This window comes from Aythya ferina (genome assembly GCF_964211825.1).
Source record: "Aythya ferina genome assembly, chromosome: 6".
NCBI lineage: Eukaryota > Metazoa > Chordata > Aves > Anseriformes > Anatidae > Aythya > Aythya ferina.
In genome coordinates, this window is record NC_140303.1 from 31597704 (window position 1) to 31624657 (window position 26954).

Genomic DNA, 26954 nt, shown 5'->3' on the forward strand with positions numbered 1-26954 from the left:
ACCACAAGCTGAGACCAAAAAGTGCAGGTACGTAAACTATTGATACAGCCTGGTGAAACTCGGTATTACCCGGGAAGAGAAAAGTGAGGAGGGAGAGCAATAAAATCGAACTTGTGGATATTGAAGGAAGCACACTCATTTGGGAAAAAGGTAAATTGAATGAGTGAATGAAATATGGATAAACTGAACGCATATTATACAGTGTAAAGTAATCCAGGCTATGAGAGTTAAGGAGGGTCCAGGAATGATTGAACACAACTGACCAAACCACTTTGGGATTGCTTTGTGGTGAAACTTGGAATCTGCACTAGCACCTAATGCAATGAAATGAGCTACCGCTATATGCACCTATATTGTCAGAGAGATTCACTCCACTAGAAGTTGTGTTGTAATGGGAAAGTTTAACTTCCAGATTTAGCCTAGTAAAAATGTCACGGGGATGTGCAGATGTGGGTTAGAGCTGAGCCAGTCTGAAATCATAGAGTCTTTTACTGCAGGTGTTGATTTGTGATTCCTGGTCCTCACAAACTACACCTTTGAAATCCTCAGCAAAAAATAATACCTGCAGATAGTTTGTTTTCTGCTCAAGATATTACTGTAGCTGTATTACCAGTAGAACTGAAAGCTTTTAAAAACCTGAATACAGCTTTGCATTGAAGTCCTGTTTCGCTCTGATTTGGTATGCAATGCCAGAGAACCAAAATAGCAAGATATTTAGTGACAGATGTAATTGCTAAATGAGGAGGGAGGCCAGGTTTTTAATATTACATTTTAGATGTATCAAGTTAGCAGAACTGGGAAGTAATTAGACTGCTACTGGCAATCTTGTATTATCCCACATGGTGTCATCACATTGCAGGGACTATTTTAATGAATTTGAAGTGTGCTGGTAAAATTGGTTCCAGGATGTAACAGACAAACTACCAGGTACGTGAGAATCTTTTTCCTCTCTACTGCCCCAAAACAACAGTAGCTGTGAGCTGCTAAGAGAAGGCTAGCACATATTTGCAGGTTGTGTTCATATGCATCCTTAATTTTTTTCTGAATCCTTAAATCTGCTGCACCACCTCTGCTGCATATTAGAGCAGATTGACTTGAGAGGAGTAATTACCAAGACCTTCATTACGGACCCTTGCTGGTACTGTGTCACTGTATTCCATTTGCCAGAAAGATAGAAGGATGATAATTAAGAAGCAAAGCACCTTCCAGTGGGTATTTTATAGCAGTGAATTGATATGAGGAAACCTCTGCTGTCAGTCATCCTTGTGTAGCTTAGTAAAGATCCCTTCTGAGGTAATACATAGCAGAGATTGTTTCTGGGGGTGTATTCATAACTTTTCAATTATATTTATCTATTTATTTATTTTTCTTTCCAAATTGTTACAGAACATGTAGCTGAGTGTCTAAATCTGCAATCTTAATTCAGTTTGGCTGCTGCTTACACAGAAGAGCAAGTAATGGGCTGAATCTTGTAATGAGTAATCAGTGTGGCAAGAGCCGTACAAGAGGTAAAATTGTTCTATTACATTGAAAAATAATCACCATTGAAATCTGAGTGAGATTGGACTTCAGTTCCAAGACTGAAATATCACAGGATTTTGCTCTTATCACTACCTGTAGGGAATCCTAACAAATGATTCCAAATGCAAGACAGAATGAAAGAGAAATCTGTGAATTAGTAGGCTATTTTGCTGTGTCTGCTAGATGCAAATGTATTGAATAGTTAGACTTTTTTTTTTTTTTTCCAAATTAAATCTGTGGCAAGAACGAAAAACAAAACAAAACAAAAAGATAACTAGATAACTTATTAATAGCAGCCTGAAAATACAGTTTGTGGAGTTGGAACCCCCTGGATCTCAGTCCTTTTCATAGCTACTTGCTTAAAATCCGTTAACGTATGCAAAATAACAAACTGTTGATTAAGGGAAAGACTATCAGCTGCCTGCTTTGATGGATTTCCTCTTCTGCTTTCCTTTTGAGTTATGAGACTTTGTCCTCAAAATGAAGAATTTTGTCTATTTGAGCTCCACAGGGGGAATGTGCTATGGCAGATGAGGTGGCAGCAGTATGTTGTGAAATACAATTACAGTTATCCTCATAGTGATTGGTTTAAGTGGAAATATCCAGGACTGGTGTAAATCAAAATGGGTATTTATAGGGCTGTATAAATATACATGGGTTGTGTCTGAGTTGTTGTACTGCTACTGTAGTGGGTTGTAGCACTGCTTTCAGAAAAAGGTCTTTGGGAAATGGTCAGGTTGTAGTGCACCCAGAACCAAGTTTTACTTTGAGACAGGGGTTTAATTATTAGAATTCAGACATAATCAAATTTCTGAATTCCACTATGAGTAGACTAAGAATAATCAAAGCTTGAAAGCCATATAAATTCTTTTTAAAGTCCAAATAGTTTCATATTTAATGCTCAAGGCAGTGGTATGACTGATTTAACAGTTTCATCTGTGACAAAGTTAGATTGAAAAGCTGACAAAATTTATGAGTTTATTTTTTAATGTAATGAATTATACTTTATATTGTCTTCTGGCTTCTTGTATAGAAATACGGCATCAAAAATGCATCAAGAAATATCTTCTGCAGATCACCATATGTTACCAATTCCTACAGCAGACTAAAGAAGACCTTATGGTTTCACTGTTAGAATTGTAGTTTTAAATTCTTTCTACTTAGTATGCAAATTTAATTACTCTTACCTTCCCAGTGCTGTTGCACTAAGAAAAAACCTTTGGATGTTTGAGCTGTAGTTGTCCTAAAAGTTGGTTATTGCTTGCATATCAGAGAGGTGCCCTCACCTTGTCCTTTCTGAATTAGTCTCTGGTTCTTTATATTCTGCACTCCAAACAATTCCAGAAAGCTCATTGTTTCTGGAAATCCAATCATCATTTTCCATTAGGTTTTAAAATGTTTTGACTAAATTCTCTCTGCTCCTCTTTCTGTTTAGAAGCCATTAAAGTAATACATTACACGGAAATGAAGGAAATTTCAGATTCATGCATTCTTCATTAGACCTTTTCTGTAGCCTGCCAAACCTGTAGTGATTGATTATTTTGCATTATAGATACATCATATCTCTGATGATGTAGTAAATAGTGGGAAGATCATATTTTATCTTAGTTAGAAATGGCCGTAAATTAGTACTTAAAAAAAAATCTACTTATGTTTCTTTTTAAGTAAGAGTAGGGTATTCACGTAAATTTGAAGAACAGATTTCTTTGATAGCTAATGGTGAATTTTGCAGACAATGCACTCATTATTTTCTGTTTCTATTTAATATGGTACTTGTAATGTTTCAGATTTTTAAGATCAAGTAGGGAGATGCTTTGTCTGAGGAGTGTTTTTTGATGCTATGGTGATCCCAAGCCAGTGGTATCTGGAAAATCAGATACCAGTCAAACCTCACTTTTATCTAACTACTCTTTCATTAATTTTTACAGTCACTTCTAAGTGAACTTGTTTAGAAATGCCATTTGGCTCATCCAATTTAATTGAATGTTATTAATGAAATTGCATTTACCTACAACCTTGGCACTAACACCCTTCATGTGCAGCTGGAAATATTTCATTTGGTTACAAAGCAGTTGAATAATTGTTAGCAGATGAAAGTTAGCAGGCTTCTATTAAAGTTTTTGTTGTCTAATGGCTTGAAAAGAAAGCAAGGTTGTACTAATCATTTACAATTTTTCATTATTTACTACAGTTAAAATTTCAAATTAATTTTGGAGGTTTCTTATTCTGCATTTTTATTTGTGTTTTGCATAGTTTGCAGTCTGGATAGAAATTATTTTTCTGGCTAATGAGATTGAAAGAAGCTACTTCAGTAGGCTCAGTAGTAATGCGGTGTTTTGCTCTAGTGGTTTTGCAGATGAATTGATACACTCAAGAGGACAAGAAACATGTATTTTAGCACTTAAAGTACTATGCCATTGCTCATGAATTTTGCATGGCTGTGGATTCCAAAAGCCAGAATGTAAAGGAGATGCTAGGCTTGCTAAATATGATGTCTGAATGCTGATTCAAGCCTCAGACTGCATTTCTCTCTGCTATTAATACTCATGTCACTGTTATTAATGTATTTCTTTTTTCTTTCTTCTTTTAGCTATTTCTGGCTAAGTAGGTATATGGGATTTCTTTTGACACAGTAAAACCGATCTGGAGAATAAGATAAGCAGCTCAAGATTGCTGAAGTCATGGTTTGTCTGCTGGCAATAGCAAAGATGCAAAATGTTTGCTGTTAGGCTTGTGGTGGGAGAGTTTACAGAGATCAGGGTAAGCACAAACAGTCCAACAGGAGTGAGAACCAAGTCAGGCAATGGCCAGGGCAAGTGCTGATTCCCTGGACACATTAAACTTGTGCCAGCTAGTCCGCTGTTTGCTTGCCTGTCTTCCTCAGAGGATGTGTACAGGGAATAGGAGATGTGCCAAGGGAAGGTGATGATGTTTCACTGTCTTCTCTTGCCCATTCCCTTGGCGTTAAACAATATTGGCACAAAGAAGTTTAATCCATTCTTTCCAGCTGATGAATCTGTGGTTGTGTTGGTTTAAGCCTGCTGGGAATGACAGAAAAGTTTTTCTTTCCGTGTTGCTTTCAGATGAAACATCAGCAATTCTTGCATGAAGTGTATGTATCTTATTTCTGCCTGTCACTGGCTCAGTAAGTGAAGGATTTAATCAATAAACTTTGTAAGTTACAACAGTACTAAATATTACAGACGTAGTAAAAGGCGGTACTGGAAATTTTTGAGTTGGACAAAACTAGGTCAAGAGGCTCTGGACAGATGTCTGCAGTGATCCATTTGGACAGGGTGAAACTGCAAATCTCTGAAGGAACCAACTGCAGAACTGGGATCTGCTTGCAAATGCACCATAGAAAACCGAAAGCCCTCTGATTTTTTATTTTGCTCATTCTTTTTGGGAAATGAACTTTCCTCCCAGCCTTTTGACTATTTAATGATCACTGCAGGATTTCAGGGAATCCATTCTGCAAGTTTCTTTCTCTGCCACAGCTTGTGGACCAAATTTTTGTTCTCCTGTTGGAATCTAGGGGTTGGAATCTAGGGTATCTCTGGGGTAACAGGGCTGTCTCTAAACTTTTCTTCAGGCTTTTTACAGCACATCAAGTTGGACAAGACTGAGGGCTGTGCTGCAGTTTATTGCAAAGACTATAAGGAGCTGAGCATCTCCTAAAATAGATGGAGCAGAGCTGTGCCTACCTGAGACGCTACCTTGTTGAGCATACTACCCCGGTGCTGGGAAGGATGCTGGCCTCTGTTATCTGTGCTTCTCTGTGTGAGGGCAGCCTCTTTACTGAGATCTCACCCACAGGATTACGTGGATTGTCCACGGTGTGTTTCTGTGTTCCTTGTGTTAGGGAATTAAATGACCAGCTCCTCCAGCTCCTCGCCCGCGCCACTGCTGCAGCTGCATCTTCTGTCGTAGTCACAGCAGTACCAGTCCAACTGCAGTCCCCAGATTGAGCTTGATGTGAACATTGCTTGTGCTGCCAACCACCAGATGGCCTGATGTCTGAATTGGTAAAAATAGTAGCATGCTACTGGAATAATTATAGCACCCGTAGACCGAGCTAACAGATAGGTACCAAGCGATGAATACCACAGAAAGGAAATAGAACTTCTGGGGAAAAAAATGTACATGTAGAAATCAATTCTTAAATATTTAATGCTTCAAACAGTAAAATTGCTCTTACTTTGTATCTGTTTATGGTATTTTGCTATTTTCTAATAGAATTGTATATGAAGAGCTACTTGTGGAGTTATGGATATACCAATACTGTAGTAGACTGGCTGTTATTGTTTGTGTAGAGAAAATCAAAGCCTTAAATCCTGTAGTATTTCTAAGCAAGAGGAACTCCATCTCAAAGCGGTATTAGTCCATGTTAGAACAAAACAAAGAATTTTCTTTTTGACTGGGAACTTCTGGGTCTGCATTACCTGCTTTATAAGCCCTTTATTGTGCCTGTGTCCCATCCAAAACAATTATTCTGTTACTTTGTTGTCTCTTCGATGGCCTAGTTGTTTGCTTTTTCTAAAACCAGATTGTGGGGCAGGATCAAAAAGTCTAATTCCACACAGCACCTAATTTGGTGAGGCTCTGTTCCTTTCTTCTGACATTTAGTACTGAGAGACCCCTGGACAGCCTGTGAAGCAATCCCAGTGACCTAACCTGCTGGATTTTTTAATACTTGTGTTTAATTAAATAAATTATTTATGGAGATTTGGGGAGGAAACAGAGGTTTCACATTCTGTTGCACTACTTTTACCAATCATCTTCCCTAGTTTGGTAAAGAGGATGAAGTTCCCTTGCTTATTTCTAATGCCATACAAAACAACAACAAAAAAAACGAATGGAGAAGCAGACCTAACAGACCTCTAGAGGACTGCGTGGTAAGTCATCAGGAGCAGAAGAGGCATGTTTTTCTGCCTCACTCATACTCTGAAACATCATCTGGTCTACCCTGTCTTCTCACATACAATCCAAGTTTGAAGAACTGGGAAGGATCCAGATGCCTCTGTTTTTGAGAAATGCTTTTTTTTTTTTTTTTTTCCTCTTCTTTGATCCAAGTCTCTATCTTTAACTTCATAAGATTTTTTATCATTAAAATTTAGTTTTGTGTTACCCACCAGCAGAAGGAGAGTTGAAAACTCCAAATATATTCTTAGCAAATTTTTAACCATTTTTTTTTCTCCACAGAGCTTGTGTTATCTTGGGTGTCATATTCCTCCTATCATCTATATGTATTGTGATCAAAGCCATCCACGATCTAGCGAAGAAGGTGCTTCCAGAAGTGGTAAGGTGATTCAAGTTCTTTAAAATGTTCTCTTTACACTGCCAGTAAAACTGAGAAAGGCCAACGTCTCCTTTTATCAAGCCTTGTTGAACTTGGTGAAGCTGTGGCAGCTGCAGATCCTGCCTGGCTGCACGTACAGGTCCTGGTCTTCAAGCAGTATTTTTTTTCTTATGTGATGGAGTCTGGACTTTATAGGTTTTTACAGGCTTGACTCCATCTTCTCTCCTTCATATTTACCTTTACAGGCCAAATCTTTTGCAGCATAATCACTTAAAACTTTTATACAGGTTTTTATACAGGAATAGAAGTTCACTTAAAATGAGGCAGTCTCTCGGGGCTTAAAGAAAGTGGTAGAATTTTAAGAGGAGAATCTTTCCACAGTTTAGTACTCCAATAGCTTCAGTATTTTATTTTTAATGTGGAAAAATGTATTTTGGGATTCTATTTTTTTGTTTTCCAGCTCTTGCCTCCAATTCCAGAGCCATGTACAAGTAGCAAGAATGAAACAGGTGAGGGGAGCATGCTGGGTGAAAGAGCTGGCTTTTCAACTGGTTCACCATGGAGCATCACAAAGGGCTTTTCTCCTGCTCTGTGCTTTCTTTTGGTTATGAAAGCCAGCCCCTACCTGGCCGACAGAGCAGCTCTCTGCAGCAGCCTTTTTCTCAGTTCTGCTCTGTCCTGTCCTGCTTGCTTCCTTCCAGTAGTGGTTACTAACTTTCCTGAGCTCTACTCATCCAAATCACTAGAGGAGCCATTTGGCAACAGTTCCACTCCCAGAAGACTCTCTCTAATATGCCCAAACAAAATTAGGCTTTGGTTCAGGTATTGCATATGCAACCTGACCTGGACCTTTTGCATTCAGCCTTCATGAAGTTTGGGCTATATACATACTAAATTTGGTCTGTAGACAGTCTTTCGGCTTCTCGCCAGCAAGTCCCATTATTCACACAGCACTGGAGGGAAGCCTCAACTCTTTGCTTTTGACCAGGAGATGGAGGCAGAGCTGGAAAAAGAGACAAAATGGAATTTGAACCTGTTACCCACTGCTAGCACTGCAGATGAATTCTGGGTACTGTACGCCCTTGGAAACTTCTAAGTAGAAGCTGGGCAACTACAGAAAGTTATTTTCAGTAGTTTAGTGAAGTTTGGGCAACCATGAGTAGCATAGCAAAAGCCCATGAATTAATGCATTACTGAATTGCAGCCAGGTGCATTGTTTGGCTACAGATGACTCCTGTTTTCTTTGCATTTCACTTCCCCTCTTTTCCACTCTTCATAATTTACTGCCTCCTCAGCTCTGCCAGCATAACAGCACATGTAGTTGCTCCCCAGCCTGGTTCTGTCAAAATGATCTAGGTTAGCTCAAATGCTTTTGTTAGTCAGTTCTCCAATTCAACCAAAGCATTTCGACAGAACTGGGTTAGGGAGCAAGCATGGATGCCATTGTGCCAGTAAGGCTGAAGGAGATCTTGGTAAGGGTGAGGTAAGACCCTACATTGAAGGCCAGTTGAAGATGGACAACCTCTTAACTTGGCTCGGCCCAAACAATGCATCTGGCTACAGTTTGACTCCTATTTAGTGAGAAAATTCAATATAAAAACATACTATTGACTGTGCAAAGCAGAAATAAGAAGGGAGGCCTTGATTGAAAATAAAAGATCCGTTTGGTGACTTGATGGTAGTATACATCAGATTAATTTAGAAGGCTCAGTCTAACTCATTGTGCCCTAGTAATTTCAGCAGTAGGAACAAAAGTTTAAAAGGTATGGCATATCTCACTCTTCCATCATTACAGGTATCATCTGCAGGTGAGGGTTCTGTTTCTTACACAGGAAGAAATGTCTCTTATTTGCACCATTAAAGTTACATATGAATTTCAGACATTGTACTTCCTCACATTTTAACTTTTAATTTTTGAAATTTATTTACAACAGGAATAAAACATGAAACCTACAGACAGGTGATCTCAGAGAGGAAATCCCACTGTGTTTCAAGAGTCCTGTAGGCATAATTTGTACACATCCCTTATGTCACAGACTATTTTGGATTCAGACTTTGGTGGCCTAAAAATTGTGTTGAGTAGGCACAAATTAGGGTGGATACTGCTTACATTTGACCTGGTATCAGAATAAGAGGACAGGTTTGTTCCTGTGAAATCCGACTGACTGCTCTCACTCATGCAGGTGCTCCAGTAATGTCAGTGGTTTGAAAGATGTGTCTGGCAGGGCACACACATGCACACACAAAGGGATTTTCATACCTTGCGGTTCTCCCTGGAAAGTAGGTTAAAACAAGGGATGAAAAAAGATGATACTTCTGTTGAGTGTCTCCTAAATGACATAGCAAGGGTTCTCTTTTCAAAGTCTGCCAGTACATCTCACTGTGAAACTGGTGCAGGTAAGGGTTGCATGACAGGTGAAAGATCTCTGTATAAACCAGGAATAACAATGAAAAAAGGGGGGACTGAGAGAACAGCGTTGTAGTGAAGGTACTGCTGCAAGTAATGGCCAGTGAGGTATTAAACTTAAGTGTTGCTACATTAAAACTACTTGGGCAGAAGGATGTTGTTTAATAAAACTTTTTCATTTGCTCCAGCTGTGCCTGAATCTGATCCTGATTTTGTCCCTTAGCATTATGCAGTGCTCTCTGTCTCAGTGGAAGTAGTCATTCCTCCCAGTTGTTTAGGTCTTTGCTGATCACGGGAGTTCTCAGTTCATGCACAGCTGCCTAGGCAATATCATTAGCTTCTTAGAAGGGCAGAAATCTGCTCAAATGAAATGAGTAGTGGAAGAAGTTTCTTTGTCTACTTTTATCTAGGCTAATATCTTCTACTTCTTGAACTACCAGTGAATTAACCGCTAATAAAACCAATTTCTGTAACATCATATAACCTAGACACATATGGAAAAAGAACATTTTCTGTTATGGCATTTTGTTTAGTAATGAACTAACCTGTTCTGCATCAAATAATGACATGAACTATTTCATGGTGGTGATTTCTGTATCATTGGGATTTCGTATTAGCATGCTACTCTGATGCCAGGGATGTTATCCTAGTGGCATGAGCAAGAATAGAACATCAAGACGAAGAAAAGATCAGTGTAACTCCACTGGTGTCCCAAACTGATATAAAAGTAGCATGAAAAATTCCTTACCAGGTTAAGAAGATGTAGGTTACAGTGTAAGTGTTCACATCTGAGTCATAATTGCATGATGCTTTTGTACAATATGTCTGAATTTGCCTTTCCTGAAGCAAAGGTCATGGAAGGTGTGGGTACTTTTCAGAGCATCGTGTGAAATTTTAGATGTGTGACTTCAGTCTGAGGGGATAATGTGGTTAAACTCAGCTGGAAAATGACTTGGTGTTCCAATGGTGAACACAAAACTAATGAAATCAGTCTTGAAGACAGAAATGTTTTTGAATGCATTGCTCTACCATTTGTGTGGGATTCCAGATTAACAAAAATGTTAATGCAGAGCACCATGGCTGACTGCATCACAGCCAGACAATAAAGTCTTTTTTACATCTTAATTTTTGGGAAACTTCAGTGACTTTGTCAAAGTTACAAATTCCGAGCAGTTATAACTTCTGAGTTCATCTTAATTTGTGCAGGTTTTGGAGAAAATAGTATATGATGTGGACAAATTTAATTTAACAAATGAAACAGATCAAGCAATCAAGTAACCTTTAGTGAACTGTAACATGCTGTGATTAAAGACCTACAAGTGCAGTTACTCACTTCTGAATCATTCTGGATCACTTATACAAAGTTAGTTGTATTTCTTGTTTGATTTAAGATACATTGGTTACTTCTCTGTCGGTTCTTAATATGCATGCAGAGAGAAAGACACTTCCTTAAAAAAGAATTTATGAGCTCTTTAGTATAGAGATTCTGTTGTCCTTGAAGTGGATGGATCTCAGACAAGTGGCTTTCATGGCAATACTGCTAGCTAGAAACGATGCAAACTTCACATGACTGAGAAATCAATTGAATGCTTTTTCGAGTGTTTGGAACACAGCTTTTATTTTATTTATGTGGACATTTGGAAGCAGGAGTCTGTGATATTTTTGTCATTTCATATGATGATTTCAGTTGCAGGTCTGCTAGTCCTCACCAGGATTCAGACAAACAAAAGGAGAATGACAGGCTTACATATTCATGGCATTTCCAGCTCAGTTTGCAGCACTGGAGCTCAAGTTTAGCTCTGGCAGGCATTTTTCACTCACCTAGCTGAGTTCTCTTTTATTCCTTGCTGAATGTAATTTCATTCAAACACACTGAATTACAACACTCCCAATGTACGTTGGCCTAGAAGAGAGGCCAATTAGAGCTACTGACTTTCTGCATTTTTTAATACTGGTTCTCCCTTTCTTTTCTGCTTTTATTTATTTTACCTTTTCCTCTGTGTTAAGTAATTACAAATAATATGTAGTGTATATGCTGTCAGCACAGACAATGTTTTTTGCAGTTTTTCAAATACTTCAAAACCCTGGAAAACACAGAAATGCTCTATTTCTATTTATAGTTCCTTTGCTCAATATACCAAGGTCTCTATTTGCCTTCGAAATAGCTTGTAAGGTAGAATATAAATGACTAGATAGATTAATTGGTTTAAAATCTGGTCCATTTTAATAATACATGCTTGTCTGGAATTTTGGCTGCTGGTAATGCATGTGTTTTCTATATGCAACCACAACAGTGGCCATGCTGAGTTGGGCTGAAGGCCCTGGCTCCTGTTCCTGTTCCTGACAGCAGCAGGTGCCTGGTGGTCCTGGTTCTGGCCATCTGCATCTCAGCAAGCCCCATGGTCGTGGGGATGCTAGCTTCTGATACCCTTGTTCTTCTAGGAATTTCTATTAACACTTTTTAAAGCACTTCTTAGGTTTTTAGTATTGACAACATCACATGATGCTGTAATTAGGTACTGTAGGAAGAAATATTCCCATTGTGCTTTTTTGAATTTACTACATTTTGACTTCATTTGTTGCCTCCATAATTCCTGTACTGGAAGAGTAAATGATGGCTACAGCATTTTCCTGTTAATCATCTCCATCCCAGTCTTAAGTCTTCTCCATTGTATGCTCCACCAGTCTCTTCTGACAGCAGTAGAATCCTTTTCTGTTTAATCCTTCCTCATGTGGGAGGCATTCATTATCTTTGGTCATCACTGACTTTCTTCATGACTTATGAAGAAATTATGACTTATGAATTTCTTATGTTCATTTTACCAAATTACTACTGAGCACTGAACTGATATTTTTGCAGAACTTTCACAAATGTAGATTCCAACTCCTGCGGTTAATGGCAAGTTCAGAAATTGTCGCTGTTAGATAAATTTAGGATTTTCCCTATGCATATTACTTTATATAATAATTAAAAAGAAGCCTGCCCTGAAAAATGACATCCTGTGTCAGGAGAGTTGGCCAGTGAATTAATTTTTTCACGTACTCTGTAATTCTGTACTTGTATTAATTATATACTTTTTAATATCATGGGAATAAGTTTCTTTTGAAGTAAATGAGATATATATTAATCCTCAAGGTCTGAAATAAAATCCCTTCTGCTAGTGTTTTCAACATTTGTGACATAGAGCAGTGTTTTCTAACAACAGGTCCATAGAATTATATTGTTTACTGTGTTTTTAAATTAATTTATCCATGAATTAGGGAGTAGATGATAAAAGTGTAGATGTAGGAGAAGTACTGCAGCTAAAGGCATCCGTTTGTCCAAAGGGTCTGGAAAGCATTAAAATTGAATATATGCATTGAGAAGCATAATGGATTGTTTTTCTCTCACACCTGATTTTAGAAACAACAAAAAGTGCCTGCAGGTGAGTTTCCCTTCATACTTACTGCAAGTACTGCCCTGGCAGGGGATGGATGTACAGTTCCTCCTGTGTTTCTACAATTACTGTGACAAATACTCTGAAACTAAAAATTCTCTCTATATAGGGCAGTCACATTTTGAAAGCTGTGGAAATTACTTTTACTGAGCACCAGAGAACAGAACCAAAGAGCCATCTAGGTTGAAAGTGACCTTCAAGATCATCAGGTCTACTTGTCAACCTGACCGTCCAAGTCCCATCACTAAGCCATGTCCCTCAGTGCCACATCCATGTGTCTCTCCAGGGATGGCCACTTTACCACCTCCCTGTTCCAACGCCTGAAGAAATTTCTTCTCTGTGAAGAAATTCTTGCAGAGATGCAAGTTTGCAGAGATGCTTCATTTTCCTGTGGAACAAATCTGCGTGGGTGTCTATGTAGACGCAGTTTGTGCATGCATCAACACATATGCGCAAGTCATTTTCTTTATCAAGCTGTGACCTCCTTTCTCATTTGTCTGAAAATGTTTTTAATTAAAGCTTTCATATTTTATGAATTTAGAGATGTGATGACATTTTACACTTGTTTTGGAACATGTTGTTTTTGAAAGAAATCATACTGTTCCTCTCCTATTTTTTTTTCATATAGCTAGGATGCTTAAATATTTGGTTAAGATTTCTTGAAAAATACTGGGTATAGGTGTGGTATACAGAACAGTGAGTAGAGAATATATATACAGAATAGTGGATATAGATGTGCTGTACAGAACCTGTGCAGTGCCCTCAGCTCTCACGTAAGTGTGTAACACTGGCTTTAACTTCCTGGGGGGGGGTTATACAGTGCATCTGCCCAAACACTGTGAATACAGTTCTCATGAGAGATAGCTATGTGCAAGTACGCTTGGAAGACTTCAGAAAATACAGAAAGGTCACAAAATCCTTGAAAAACTTTTTTTTTCACAGCAAAGAGTGATGTGACATTACAGCTGTAACTTCCACTTTTCTTTTTCTTTTTTTTTTTTTTTTTCTTTATTTCTTACGTAGCTGTGAAGCTTTATTTTTGTGGGGTCTGTTTCAGCATGACATGCCAAAGTTGTTAAGTTGTTATTTCACTTACATATCCTTGACTCATAAGGAAATTTGTTTTCACTCATCAGTTCTTTTTTTTTCCTTCTCTTTTTCTTTGTTCCTAATACACATGCTGGAATTGTTAGAAGTAGGCCAGCTGCTCTTCCTTTCTGGTTTATTTGGAACTAAGCTTTTTGATAATTTTAGCAGTTCTTCATTACATCCAACTTATTAAGTTAATCAACATTTGGCATTTGGAATATAAAACCTTCATTCTGTTTACCCTTCCACTTAATTTTAAATGAATCATTCTCAGATTGTATCATTCTCAGATTGTATAATTTATTTTATTTTTTCCTACAATGTTGAGTACTGAAGCTAAAATAGAATCACTTCTTAATGGCTCAGAAGTGATTTACTATTTTTTTGTAGCTATCAGATTCAGAATATTACCCCTATTGTTCCTCACAGCATTTGTTCTCCAGCCAGCGTTGGCCATAATAAGGTAATTCCCAGTAGGAAAAGGAATTGCCATTCCTTTATTGATGTTTCAGAGCTATATCCATACCCAGTACCGACCTTGAGGATTTGGTGCACACGTTTCATTACAAATAAGGAGGAGTTATGTCATTTTCCATGACATTGATGACATTATGATTAGATTTCTGGGTAAATTTTAGTAATTTCTTGATGTTTTCTTAGTATTTTAGGAAATGGGTTTAAAACTCAAATTAAGCATAGTTTTCAAGCATTGTTTTATGTCTGGATTTACTAGTGTTATTAACTCTTGACATCTCTCTGATAAAAACCTTTTTTCATTTGCCTCTTTACCTTCCTCATGTCAATCACTATATATTCTTGAATGAAATAAATATAATTTGTGTAAAATGGTGAGATTTAGCTTGACTGTTGCCACAAAGAATTTGCAGACAATTTCTTGTTTATTAAGAAGGCTAAAAAAGCCCAACCCAGCAACACTGAGAGTGACTCTTTTAATTTCACCTGGGGTTGTAAATCAATATCCATTTACTATTCAGTTACTGCTTGCGTTTCCCTAGATAATAGTATAACACATGTAATGTCAATGCAGTTTGGCATTTGTCCTCATTAGTATGGCAAAGGACACTTTTTTGCAAGAGTAAGCAAGCATCATGCCATATTTCTGACATTTCCTGCAGAACAAAGAAGGAAAATGTAATCAGTTTGTATACAAAAGACGTGATGCACATCTGATGTGGTGCCTCCAATGCTTTTATAAAAGAAATCCCTTGTAAGATTAGGCCGCGTGTAATTCTATCATATATTATTGATTAAAGTTGAAGAGGGAGCTTGGAGTGGCACAGTGTAGAATTTTGAGTTCTAGTTTATTTGCAAATTCAATCATTTATAATAAATACATAATATATTTAACAACATCAACAGCTGAATTATAGGTCAATAGCAATAAAGCAATGCTTGTGTTTATATGTACGTATGTCCCTATACGTACTTCTCTATACACTTCTAGTCTTTCACATATATATATATAATTTATTGCACATAATTTCAAATCAAAGTACTGTATATATTAATTATACATCAGAATCCTGTTTTGTTATTGTTACAGTAAGTTTGGTTTGATGGTTCATTGTTTGGCCTTAAACAATGAATTTAACCCTAAAACACACATGCTGTTACAGATTGGTGAGAATGTTGCAGATACATGAAAAAAATGTGTAGTTGATAGCTTTTATCCTAAATTGTGGGTTACTAGCTAATTGAAGTGATTGATGAAGTCTTGTTTTCAGGTCTTGGTGCAGTGATATGAAGTGAGTGTGGAATTGCTTCGTCACAGTGCCTTGGCACTAAGGATACAAGTTTAAACATTCATAAGGATTTTGTTTTGGAGCTAATAATAGATCTTTGTGTCTCCATGCGAAGAGTCTGCTACTTGAGTCAGAGGCTGGGCTGTCGGTTTGTTTTCTGACAGTGAAAAGCAATTAAAACTCTTGTCCCTTTTGAAGCTAGCTGGTGAGGTAGGCCCTCTGGCTTCCCAGAAGCTCCCTGTAGACTGATTACATAAACTATTTATTACTTCTGAGAAAGTGTGGTAGAGATTTTGACTTTTTAAAAAAAGTGTTTGTGTTAGGAACATCTCTAAGGGCAGGAGACCAAAATCCATTTAAGTGAGGTGCTCCCTGCCAGCCGGCATGCCCAGGTGAGGTGAGGGCAGGCGGCAGCCAAGGGTACATGGAGGTGGGGACGGGGAACAGGGTGGCAGCAGGCCCTGGTGGGTGCTGAAGAGGATAGTGACCCATCCTGGACTGAGAAAGGGTCATTGTGGGGATGTGTGAGACAGCAGGGATGGGGAAAACCAGTATTTAGCAGCACAAACCCGGTGTGGTTTGGGCTAGTCACAACATCACTTCTGCCAACAGCAGCTGTAGCATTCCAGGAATACGTCCCTACCTCCTCAGCCAAGATGTCTTATTTCATTTCAAACCCTTCTTTCCTGGGCAAGACTCAGCAGAGAAGAGGTGGGACACGCTGAGAGGCTGCCTTCTGTGGGAAGGGCAGAGCGGGATGAAGAAATGGTACCAGCAGCTCCTGGCTGTGATGCTGGGGGGCTGCTGGTGGTGGCTGACGGAGGAAGGAGGCTCACCACTGGTGAGGAACACGGGAGAGGCCTTCTTCTTCCCATGCCAATAAATACCTTTTTACTCAATGCTGTAAACTTAGGGTGAAATAAGAACATTTCTACATCCCAAAAGAAGAAATTAAAGATGTGTAAATGAAGGACAGAAGAGAAAAAAAATAATTGGTAGAAATAATGTGGTAATATGGTATGAAATCTGGGCAAGTTATTAGGGTCAGAACGAGTAAGACATTCTAGGAAAAGGCTCGGAGCACAGATCAGCTAAAATTCAGTTATTATGCTGGGAATTGTGTTAAAATATCTCCACCTACTAAGCTAAGCGCTGAAGCATCCCCTGCAGCTTTTTTTGTAGTTTTTACAGTAGATTCAGAAAGAGATCAAAGTCACAACATCATCATCAACAAATTTTCCTTAAGCCATAAGAAGACTGCTGCTTTTGGTGAGATCCTTGAAAGCAGGGATGGAAATGTTGTCATGTTTTTTAAGACCTCTGTTCTCATCTGCACTGGTGGGGACAATGCATTTGGATAAAGTGCAGGAAAGCTGCCTGCGGACTGCTATTATTCCTTTTTTAGGAGCAAAGAAAGCATCCTAGGAAAGCTCTCTTTTTTTTCGGGGAAACTACCATGGTGTAAAATCTTGCATTAAAAAAAAAAAAAATCTTAAATTGGGAGATTGCAGCTGTTAGAGTGCTGTGTAATGAGATGGCGGCCCAGGATGAGCACCTAGCTTTATGTACACTGCTGTTTTATACATGAAGCCATCTAGCCAGATAACGTGTGCCTATTAATTGAGGTCTCATGTACGGTGTAATAGTAATGAGGGAATATGATGAAAAGAAATGGAAAAGGAAAGAGCTTTATTTACAAGGCTGAGAAGCCTTTATCATATGGAAATGATCAGAATTTAAATTTTTATCATCTGTCCCAATTTGCTGCTGCTGCTTTAATTAAAATAACACCAGGAATGTGTGCAGTGAGTCTGGCTAGATCTGCTGTGTGCTCTTGATGACTGTCAGATGCTAAGGCAAGGGCTACAGAGAGGGCACGACTGAGGGAAGATCCTGAGGGAGACGGTGCCAGATGGCCAGGCTTATTTTATTAATTTGGCTCTCTGTTATGGCTTCTCTCGTCTTCGTTTCTCCAAATGATGGTTAGTTTAATGGGCAGCATTTCACAGCCCCAGTATGACGTGCTTAACTCTTCAGGCCCCGCTGCGCTGCAGCAAGAGGGGTGCGCCAGCCCCAGGTCCTGTCTGTGGCGGCCCTGAGGGATCAGGTAATATGTTGAGCCCCTTTTAGCGGTCACATCCTGCAGGCTGGTGGTGTACCAGCACAGACAGATGCTCTCCTAAACCACTTCCAGCTTCTGGTCCTGTATGTAGCCTCCAAGGAGCATTTTGAGCCGATTTCTGCCCTTTTGCTGCCTCACCTGCTCGGCCTGCATGCCGTAGGTGCCAGCCAAGCAGCTGGGCTTCACCGCGGATTTTGAGCTGATCTCTTACATCTACAAAACCTTCTTGCTAACAGCATGTAGCCTCACGCTGCTTCTTCCAGCTGGGTGCCTGGAGATCCAGCAAGCGCGGAAAAGGACTGAGGAAAGTGAATTTAGGTGATTTTTTTTCCCTTCAGTTTTGTCTCCTCGCCTTGTACTGAAGTATCGGCCGCCTCCTTGTGGCTGTTGTGTAAAACTGCGACGAAATGGAGATCATTCTTTAAATACTGCTTAGAGAGACAAAAAGAGATAAAATCTTCTGAAAGTCTATTCTGCACAGTCTAAAGCAAGAAATTACTGAGGTGTTCACATTAAGGGCAGCGTTTTTTACCTTATTCTCTTTCTATGTTCAGTGTGATTGCAAAGGAGCAATGATTGATCCGGTCACTTTGGTATTAGCAATAAAATGAGCCTGTGTTTTATTATTAAACAAAAAGAACTTAGGAAAACTTTTTAGTTCCTGAAACCTTGATAAAAATCTGATTCATAAATTCACTCTATGAGTTTATTCAGAAACCTGTATCACATATAAGTTGCCTTGGCTGTCACTAAAGCTGTTAGACTGATTTTGATCACAGTATATATACTGCTATTTTTCAGGGTCAATAACTGATGAAAGGCAGTTCCTATCAGTTGGTGACCAGCTGGGTCGAGATTCTGTAGGGAAAAAAGAAAGTTCAGGTCCTTCAGACTCGAGGGGATCATGAGCAGGTTTGCTCGCCATGCTTACTATTGCAAAGAAAGTGAAAATGAACTTGCTCATCTGTAGAAAAGTTGTATTCAGCCTGATGGCATGAGAGCAGTGCTCTGACTGCTAGCTCAGGGTAAAGACTCTGTGGTCATTAGGTTGAGGGAGCGTGTCATTCTGCTTCAGGTTATTCTGAACTCTTACACCTATGCTGTACATTAAACATCAGATGAACTATTTAATAAAATGTTAGATGAGATCAAAATCCCCAAACCAACCAGAATTTGTCAAACTATCAAAATTAAATCATTGGGTGTGGTAAATATACATTTTTGAGGAAGAAGCACAACATATAGAAGCATAAATTTGGCAGGAGCTTCTTGCAAAGCTTATCCAGCCTTTGGAAGCTTTGTTGTTGTTTCAGATCTTCTGGAAGCTTCCAGCTTTACCCGCTGGGCTGGCACCAAGCAAACATTCCCAGTCTTTCCTGACTCCAAAACTAACTGGGTATCTTCCAGTTATTTTGGTAAAATAATTTCACAAATGCCTTTTTTTTTTTTCCTACCGTTACCCAGTTGCTCTAGTTCTTTGTTCTAACCTCTTCTGTTTTGTGCTCCTTCCCTCAGTGCGTTTCGTCTTGCTGTTCAATACTGCACCAGCTCTAGAGAATGAGCTCATGGCTGACAGAATGAAGTAGACGTGGAAAATACAACTTAAAAAAATTGCTGGAAAACATATGGAATGAATTATTTTGGGGATGTGAGCACACTGCATTAGTAATCCAGTTCCCAGTGTATCTTCCTATGCAGCCTTCAAAACCCTTTTTTGATTTCTTTGGGTGTTGAATTGCTGCTGAAATAAAGAAAATGGATGGAGGTGATGATGAATCATGATGACAGTGTTTACTATCAACAGGGATTTTTGCCAGGGTATTTTAATCGGTAACAGGGTCCCAGTGGCACTGGCCCACTTAGACCTGCAGATAAAAAAAAAAGTATTCTTGATATTTCCTTTATTTCTACTGATGTTGCAACAGCTTAAATTAAAGCTTCTATGAAGAGTAATAAATTAATCTATTCCAACTCTGTGGTTAGGTGGCAGGCAGGCATGGTAGTGCTTCTGCATTGCCCGTGGGCTGATGGACCTCACTGGGGAGGAAGCACAGGGACCCCTTTTGGGCACCTGGCTGCGGTGCCAGTGTTTCAGCACCCAAAAGTGGCTCTGCTCTCCCCAGCTGAACACTAAATAGTCAGGGGAAAGAGGTAGGCGCCTGCAGATGACCTCTTAAGAGAACGTATGTTAAACAATAATTAAATTTGCCCTACATAGACATTCAGCTTTCTGTCAGGGGAGCTTAGGGAGCTCATGTTATGTATTCAAATTAAGCAATGTGGATATTTCTGTAGCTTTGAAATGAAAGCCCAGTGAAAATTTGTTTTCTAAGAGCTAAACCCAATTTGCACATCAGTAGCAAAACTCATATGGCTATAGCTTGGACCAGACTTTACCTTAGGAAAGAAGGAAAACAAACATAATCAAAGCAATTGCAGACTCTGAAATTAATTAAATTATTATTTCTCACATTAAAAAAAAAATAAAAAAATCAACAAAGATCTGGTAAGTGGGATTTTGCTCTCAGTCTTTTATCCTGCATGTAGAGCCTTTGTGTTTGATTGCATTAGACATCAGATTACTAGGCAGTCTGCAGTCAGCCCAGCAGGTACATAAGCTGAATCTGAGGAGTTTGGGTCTGTTCAAATTGTGTTGCTTGGAACCATCATTAATTATGTTTGCAAGAGCAATTACTGACAGTACTATAAACAGAATAAGCACCGGCTGTCATGAAAGTCATAACTCAGGAAATCTTTTTCTCAGGTTGTATAATTCAGTGGCACAAGTAATTGCATATTAACGAGTACTATTTGTCATTTAATATGTAGGACAGGACCATAAGATGTACTAATGTCTGATGTCTTTTCTTTCAGGATGATTTCCTGTATAGCGTCTCCGTTTTAAGTGGCATCCTTTGCACTGTTTTGGCAGTAATCAAATTTATGCTGGGAAAGGTCCTTACAAGCAGAGCGCTGATAACTGACGGTGAGTGTGGAGATGATCCTGTTGCACTTATAGACTCCCCAAGGGAATTCTGCAGACACATAGGGTGCTAGTGATCCCTGCACAAGGGAAACAAAATGAGAAAGCCACTGGAAAACAAACAAGAAACAGAACAATCCATGGTACCACTGGAATCTTACGTAGATACTGAAATAGGTTTGTCTGATGGAAGTCAAGCAGTTAATGGCTAGATAGTAAGCAATAATACAAGTATAGAGAGAGCATATAATCAATGAGGTGTGTGTCAGAGGTTAGACTGCAGCGTGGGGCTATGACACCAATTTATATAGCTTTGGCAAAGTCACATCCATCCTTGCTGCCTACACCTGGTGAATAAACTCATGCCTACAATGCAAGTGTAGCAAGTCTGTTGCAGAGAATGCCTCCCTGCCTTCAGCAGCAATCATCCTTCATGCATATAATTCCTTTAGTATGAGTAATTTAAATCTACTTCATTTTTCTTTTTGTGATGTGTGATAACACAAGTATTTATATTTTATGTTGTCCCGCTTATATAAATGCTTTGTGAGTATCTATATTATAAATACAAAAGAAGCAAAAAAAAATAAAGAATCAAAACAGCAGTGCAGGGAGGTAGGAGTAAGTTACTGCTTCCCTGCAGGTGTAATTATTTCCCAGCAGACCACGTTGTTCAGTGATCCTATTCCTTACTAGGGACCCCCTTTTTGTGTGAAACAAAAAGATCAGCAACCTGCAAAAAGGATTCTGGAAAGGATCCTGGGAACTGGACCAGTGAGTCTGACTTCCTTTGCTGTCAGAGTGTAAGCGAGATGTGTTGACTGTTTTAGAACTATTTCTAAGCAGGCAAAATCTAACCCTCCCTTTAAAAAAGGTGTCCTGTTTTTTAAACAATCAACTTTTTTCAGACAAAACATTAGCTGACAAAATCCTGTATCACTTTAGCTCTGAATTGGTCTCCTGTATAACACAGAGATCACTTTGCCCATAATTACATCCTTGTGCTAATTATATTGCTTCTGAGCTGGAGCTTGCTCATCCTTTGATTAAAAAATTAGGGAATAAAGTAAACAGTTAACTCATTCTGCTTTTTATTTCTATTTTCTTCTTTCTAGAGCTATTTTAGAAAATGTGAGAGGCTGATCTTACCACATGTAGTTAGATAACTTCTTTCACAAAAAATATTTACATGTATACTTGGTTTATTAACAAGCAGGAGGAGACAATGTGATTCAGTGTCTGAGACAGATTTAACACTCCCTTGCATTTCTTTTATTAGTGTTTTCTGTTTCCTGCTGTTTTACCTCCTGTGATCACTGGCTGTATAGCAGCAAACTGTTCTGAGTAAGCTGAGCATACATTCTTCTTTCTGAAAAATAGGTTTATTTCCAAAACTTCAGATTCTCTGCCATACATGTCAACTTCTATTGAGGATATTTGTTCTTAGAAAACGTTTGTTTTCGAATAGGGCTTTACAACAGTAGCTCTTTAAAGCCTTAATATTTTAATCCTGATAAGGCAGAATGTTATTTATACAGTTTGTGTATAGCAAAAGTTCATGGCCTTTTGGATAATAAATGCAGCCCTTTCCTATCTTGAATTTTGCACCATCTCAAAGGACAGGTGCAGAGATGAGACAGACGGGCAGTGTCACCCAGCTTTCCTGTAGGTTTTAGATACCCATTTCCCTCCCAGATTTAGCCACCTGTTGTATCCTGTGCTAGCGAGCCTTATGCACAGAATGTGGCATCTGGTTTCATACCTGCAGCCTGCTGCACCAGCAAAGAAAGGTTTGACTGAAGGACAGGCAGGAAGAGAGGACAATTTCCTCTGAAAGTAGCTTTTAGATCATTTGGAACCGTCAGCCAATAATAGCAAGAAAATGTCTTATTATTTCCTGCCTTTTGCATATCATGGTGATGGGATCTGACTTCAGCTGGAGCAGGGGAAGTAACACTGGTTTAAATATATAGTTAATTAATTTATACTTAATATATTTATACACACACTATATTTCATTGACAAGTATAAGCAGTACAAGTTATATTGCTTGGGAATAAAAAAGAGCAGGAGCTCATTCGAGTGCTTTGTGTCAATATTGGTTTAGCTAGACTGGTATAATTAATTCAGCAATCAAGCACTTACGTGCAAGTTTTGAGATTCCTATTGTAGAATGCACTACCACAGCTGGAAAACAAACAAACAAACAAACAACAACACAAATAAACACAGCCCCAAACCCTTTTCTCACAGGTTGGGGAGTCTGAGACCTTTCGCTCCCCATTCTGCCACAGACGTGCTAGGTAACACATGCTTTTCCATGCCAGGGTTTCCTTTGCACTTAAATTCCCCCTGACAGGAACCCGGTGCATCTTACTCAAAATATGGATGGATTATACAAGTAGGTCAGCTATAGAAGGTCAAGTCTTAGCTACATCTTTCAGAAAAAATTAACACAACTTAGGTAGGGCTGGGATGTGGGAGGCGTAGATCAAAGGAGACATTCAGGAGTAAGTGCCATGCATGTGGTTCTTGGCAGACATGGAGAGCTGGAAAAAAATGGGCAATTAGTATAAGCTGCAGCTGACTGGAGTTGGCTCATGACACAGCACAGACTATGTCAAGTTTGTCTTCTTCATTTGTCATCATGGTATCTAGCATCTGGAACTCAACAGAGAATGAAAAGTTTGGGACCAACTAAATCAAGACACAGTATGGGGAAATGAATGTAAAATATTTTAAATCAGAACTGACAAGTGACAGAGGTCTTACAAAACACTGGTCAGACACCAAATATTCCAAGTTTGTTGTGTAGACATGCCCTGGCTCACCTCGTGTATGGGTCCCTCTCTGGTGGTACCGCTACAACCATGGCTTTTCTCCCTACAGGTGACCTTGTCTCCGTATGTGAGGTTATTGAGATTTGATTCTCCCTTTTTCCCCCCCCGTCTAGGTTTCAACTCTCTTGTAGGTGGAATAATGGGATTTTCCATCCTTCTTAGTGCAGAAGTGTTTAAACACAATTCTTCTGTCTGGTTTCTGGATGGCAGTATAGGAGTTTTAATTGGACTAACAATATTTGCCTATGGGATCAAGTGAGTATCTCCTGCTAGTAGGTATTTCTCTATATACTGTAGGTGGGCTGTCTTGTTAATGGAAAAAACTATAGCTCTTAAATGCCAGCGTAACTTCTGTGAAATCTGTCACTGGATTTTGTTAGACTAGCTGCCAGTATTGAAGCACAGCGCATGAATAAGGACAAAAGACTGTCTGGCTGTCTCTCGTCAGTAGGAAGGAAGGCTTTTCTATACCTGAATTTAGAGTTTTGGCCTTGAAATATTAAAAAAATAATAATTACAAATATGTGGTAAGATCACTCCATGCTGCACTTCTAAGCACTGTTTTTTCCAGCAAAACCATAGCTTTAAGGTAAGATGCCTAAGCTTAAAGAATGGTCTTACCTCTGATTTCTTTCTTAGTCTGACCCTGTAGCAACTTTGGAACTGAAGGTTAGCCAGTTATACTTCAAATAATACTGTTTCCACTAAATTGCAAGATGATTTCTTGATTCATGACATCAGAAATAGAGGAAGATCAAGTGAAGCTCTGCCACATGCTCCTCTACTGCCACAATTTCCCTTGGCGGCTTGGAATCTAAGGGTTTTGTGTTTCATCTCTCTTTCTGCCATAAGACAAAGGGGGAGATGCAGCAACCTATTTAATTGGAGTCGCCACTGTAGAGAACTAGCCCTAGGCTGCAGTAAGCCCTCTGGAAGCTGTGTGCTTTTTTTTTCCCCTTAAACTTGGAAAACTAAATTAACATTTTAATGGGGAATACCATTCTTGGAAAAGCACTATAATTGCTGTTACTTCAATTGCAAAGCTACCTATTCTGGAAAACTGTAGCAGCAAATCAGTACCAAAATATTGAAATGTACCAAACAGCGTTGGAAACCTTTCGTACAGCCTCTGAAATTCGTGCTACTACATCCCTGCCAACATTCTGCCCGACAGTCAGCTCAGCCATTGTGTCACCAAGACACAGTAAGGGATAATGAAGAAAACAAAGGGTAAAACTAAATTCTGTTTTAGCAGCTGACCTGATTTTTTCCAGTTGCTGGAACTGCTGCAGTTCTGTGTGGTTAGAGACCTTACAGCAGCTGTGTGGGAATCAGGTGGCTACAAGATGCTTTCTTCCACTAATGCCCCATCTTCCCTAGCCAGAAGTGACTGCTGCTGTGCATTTCAGTTTCCAAATGCAGCTGTGTGTCCAAACTTTCTAAAGGCAATACCATCTCTGTACAGTTTTAGACTCCCTTTTGGGCAGAATCAGTTCTGGGGCAGAATTAATTTAGATCAGGAGAAAGCAAGATAAGGGTTACTACGTGTGAGTTTTCTTTTACTTGTAACATAAATTTGTGTGTATAAGTAAGTAAATAAAGCCCCCCAGTTCTAGGGCCTTCTTTTTGTGTCCCTGCATAACCGCTCCTCTGCTCTCCCCTGCAGGCTGCTCATCGACATGGTTCCCCGTGTAAGGCAAACGCGCCACTACGAAATGTTTGAGTGAAGCTCACACCCTCTTCTTTGTAAGGACTGTAGACCTACAGCATCATGCATTTTGGCAAGTGGTGCCAATGGTATTTTATTAACTATGCGGTTTGTTTCCCGTGGTCTGTTTTTGTTAAAGTTTGTTTTAATGGGAAATCTCTCTGTAAAACCGGCATATGTGCACACTGCTTGCAATTCAGCGAAACAGCAGCATTTTTCTGTCAAGTATGCTATCGATTCCTGTGAAAATAGAAAACATGCAGTTTGCAGTTTTAACCCAGCTGCCATGTTGTATACTCTAGAGTGAAAGTGTTCTTAATGATGTGATAAACCTGTGGGTAAAGAAGTGCCAGTTTCAGATCCTGTTTTTTTCCCCCAGCCTGTATTTTCCTCAACATGTGCTGTAACAGAAGTGCAAGCCTTGCTAACCTCTTTGGCTAACAGAGTACCCCGTGTAGAGAGCGGACACCGAGAGCTGTGTTGCTTGAAACACTTAAGTAGCAACTTCTTCCACCCCTTTTTAAATAGACCCACAGAAAGAGCAGTTGCAAACCTTTCTGTGAGCAGAGAGGTACTCCATTTTAATCCTAAGCCAACTGAAACTATCCCTCCTCAGTTTAAATTCTGATTTTTCCTAACAAGACACCATCCATTGCTTTGCATGGATCAAACAAGCACACGCAGTATTACTGTACAGACCAAAGCCAAAAAGTCCTGCAAGGAAGAGGAGCTGCTTGAGGAATGGGATTCTCATCTTCTATTGTACTTTGCACAGGTGTGTCAGCGTGTGTGACTTTGTGGTTGCTCTGTAGTCTGACAATGACACAGCAGTGGCTCAACCTGGTGGTGAGATAGAGATCTATTTATTAGACTTAGATTGTTCCGTAAAGTGTTGCTCACCTTCCATCACACGTCTTATGTATTACTGAATAGCAGGTTAAATTATCAAAGAATCTTGATGTATAGTCAATAAAACTGGTATCTATTTTATACAGTACCTGTAAGTAACATTTGAAAACTATTTCCAGAATGTATCATAGAGCAAAGTCTTCCTGTATAGCAGCCTATTAAACTGGATTCTCTGGCTATATCCATTTTCTCTTTATTTTATATATTTCAGGTTGGCTTTCACAACACAGAGACAGTATTGTTGCTTCTGTTTATCAAAGGTGGATAAAAAATAGCAGACAGTCCACTGTAGAGGTTGAAATAGGACTGTGGTAAGTAGCCAAGTAGCTAGAAATTCCTATTTCTAGCTACTCTACAATAGGTTTTGTAAATGACAGTAGCCCTACAATGAGTAGTTTAGTGACTGAAGTAAAGTGGGGACTCTCTTTACCGGCACCTTGTGTTATCTAAAACCGTATTTCCCATCATGTGTCACTTAGCAAGTTCTTAGCCAGGTTCTCAAGGATCTTTATTAAAAGCAAACTCCAAATGACACATGCAGGGAGAGACCCCAGAGGTTTCACTGGCCTGACAGTGCCTACGTGAGGTGTGCAGCGCTGGGAAGGTGTCACACTTCCTTTTGAAACAACAGAAAATGCTTTACTGCAAAATGAATTTTGTTTGGCTGCTATAGCTGGTTTACACGTATCTTGGATTGATTAAGTTTGTATAAATGGTTGTAAACAAACTTCATACTACTGTTCGTATCAGTATCCTGGTGCTGCTTATGCCCGGCTGTCACTGGGTGTTCATAAATGCATTCAGCAAGAAGTCCAGAAGGACCTAGCATAGAGGATTTGTCACCGTACAAAAAGGTAGACTTCTAAATAGCACATA

General features: G+C 39.2%; 1 protein-coding gene across 2 annotated transcripts in view; it reads left to right on the forward strand.

Moving 5' to 3' along the window:
* The window catches only part of TMEM163 (transmembrane protein 163), a 95409-nt gene extending 69150 nt beyond the window's left edge, over nucleotides 1-26259 (forward strand). For both annotated transcript variants that reach the window (XM_084524265.1, XM_084524264.1), the window contains 4 exons: nucleotides 6724-6820; nucleotides 20513-20624; nucleotides 23575-23716; nucleotides 25128-26259. In XM_084524265.1, the coding sequence (XP_084380391.1) occupies nucleotides 6724-6820; nucleotides 20513-20624; nucleotides 23575-23716; nucleotides 25128-25188 (412 nt within the window). In that variant the 3' untranslated portion in view covers nucleotides 25189-26259. The remainder of the gene's footprint in view (nucleotides 1-6723; nucleotides 6821-20512; nucleotides 20625-23574; nucleotides 23717-25127) is intronic.
* The last annotated feature ends 695 nt before the right edge of the window (nucleotides 26260-26954 follow it).